This window comes from Sciurus vulgaris (genome assembly GCF_902686455.1).
Source record: "Sciurus vulgaris genome assembly, chromosome: 15".
Lineage (NCBI taxonomy): Eukaryota > Metazoa > Chordata > Mammalia > Rodentia > Sciuridae > Sciurus > Sciurus vulgaris.
The window spans coordinates 78,622,145-78,624,112 of record NC_136476.1 but is presented as its reverse complement, the minus strand read 5'-3'; the positions used below and the strand labels follow the sequence as shown (position 1 = coordinate 78,624,112).

The following is a 1,968-nucleotide window of genomic DNA, read 5'->3' as shown; positions in this document are numbered from 1 at the left end:
TTTTGGTGCTTGGTTGCACAGTAGGGTAGCTATAAATAATGAAAAAATACCACATATTCCAACAATGGTAGAGAAAGGATTCTAAATGTTTTCACAACGAGAAGTAAAAAATGGGGAAGTAGATGTTTTCCTTGAAGTGAACATTGTACACTGTATACATGAATGAAAACATCACATAGTAACCAGTAAATATATACCATACTCATGTGCCAGTTAAAAAATAAAATTTAAAGTGATTAAAATAAAAAGACACTAAAACAACAAACATCACTATATTTCTAATTGTTTCCTCACAAAAATAAATTCATGAGTATTAGAAAATTAAATGCAATAATGAAATTATGAGTGTACCACAAGAAATATCCTTGAAATCATAGGAAATGAAAAGTCTTCCCTATGAACTTCTACAAATAATCCTATTTTTAAAAAGTTGAAAATGTCTGACTACAATAAAATTTAAATGTTTTTTAGGACAAGAATACTATATGAAAAAAAAATGTGCAGGTGGGTTTGTAAGAATCTTTTCCCAAATTCTCCAGATTAAGATGACAATTAGAAAAATTACATATACGTTGAAATGCAGGCTGTAAAGAGAGTCCACAATAAGATCAAATAACAGATAACAATTCACAGAGGAAATGATGCATTTGTGGGACTGAGAAGTTTTCAGACCCAGTTAAGAAGACAAGTCCCATCATGCTGAAAATTCTCCTCTCCTGAGGATGTTTCCCAGAGCTCCTTTCATATCCCGATTCCTCAGACTGTAGATGAAGGGATTCAGCATGGGGGTGACCACAGTGTACAGCACAGACACAACAACATCTTTGTCATTAGTGTTACTGGATGAAGGGACAAAGTAGAGTGCAATAATTGCTCCATAGTACAGGGAAACCACAGAGAGGTGGGAGCCACATGTGGACAAGGCTTTGCAGATCCCCTTGATGGAGGGTCTTCTCAGAATGGTGGCCCCAATGTGGCCATAAGAGACCAGAACACATATGAAAGGCACGGTAATGACCATTGATCCTACAATAAAGATGACAAGTTCATTGATGGTGGTGTCTGAGCTGGACAGCTTGAGTAAGGCAGAGAGGTCACAGAAGAAGTGATGCAGAGTGTTGTCTCCACAGAAAGAGAGCCGGGCTAGGAGGAGGGTGTGCACAAGCGCACCAGCAAAGGATAAGACCCAGGACCCAATTACTAGCAGGAAACAGAGACTCTGACTCATGATGGTGGTATAGTGCAGGGGGTGACAGATGGCTACATACCTGTCATAAGCCATTGAGGTGAGGAGGAAGCTGTCAAGATCTGCAAAAAATAAGAAAAAATATACCTGGGAAATGCACCCAGCATAAGGGATGGACTGAGTCTGCATCAGCATGTTCATGAGCATCTTTGGAGCTGTGACTGAGGAGAAGCAGATGTCAGTGAGGGCCAAGTGGCTGAGGAAGAAGTACATGGGGGTGTGGAGGTGAGAGTCCAGCCTGATGAGCAGGATGATGAGCAGGTTCCCCAGCAGCGTGGTCAGGTACATGGCCAGGAACAGGGCGTAGAACATGCCTTGCTGCTCTGGCTGGATGGGGAGCCCCAGGAGGAGGAACTCAGACACGCTGCTCTGGTTCTCTCTCCTCATGCTCTTCTTCTCTTTTGCTGGAGATGAAGAGATGGAAATGGGAAAGAATGAGAAGTCACTGTAACTATTATGGAACAAAAGAATGGTTTTGAAATACTCAGTGTGTGCATGTTAATCTGAATATCATGAGCTTTTTTCACCCTAGGGGCTAGGGACAAAGTTACTATTTGTCCCCTTGGTACCAACTCAACATCTTTGGAGAAAACATGAAACATTGGAATGATCATCAGAACAGACCAGGATCAAACCTGAAGAGTCCAAGAGCCCACTATGAAAAATGAGTTTAAAGAATTACCTGGAAGACCACGTCAGGAACTAGTTAATCAAAATGTGGT

At 41.1% G+C, this 1,968-nt stretch overlaps 1 protein-coding gene across 1 annotated transcript; it reads right to left on the bottom strand.

Annotated features, from left to right (window-relative positions):
* Positions 1–694: 694 nt before the first annotated feature.
* Positions 695–1,633, bottom strand: LOC306644903 (olfactory receptor 1J21-like; the record flags this gene model as incomplete). The annotated part of the gene is made up of 1 exon (XM_079112157.1): positions 695–1,633. The coding sequence occupies one exon, from the start codon at positions 1,631–1,633 to the stop codon at positions 695–697; it is 939 nt and encodes a 312-aa protein (XP_078968283.1).
* Between the last annotated feature and the right edge of the window lie 335 nt (positions 1,634–1,968).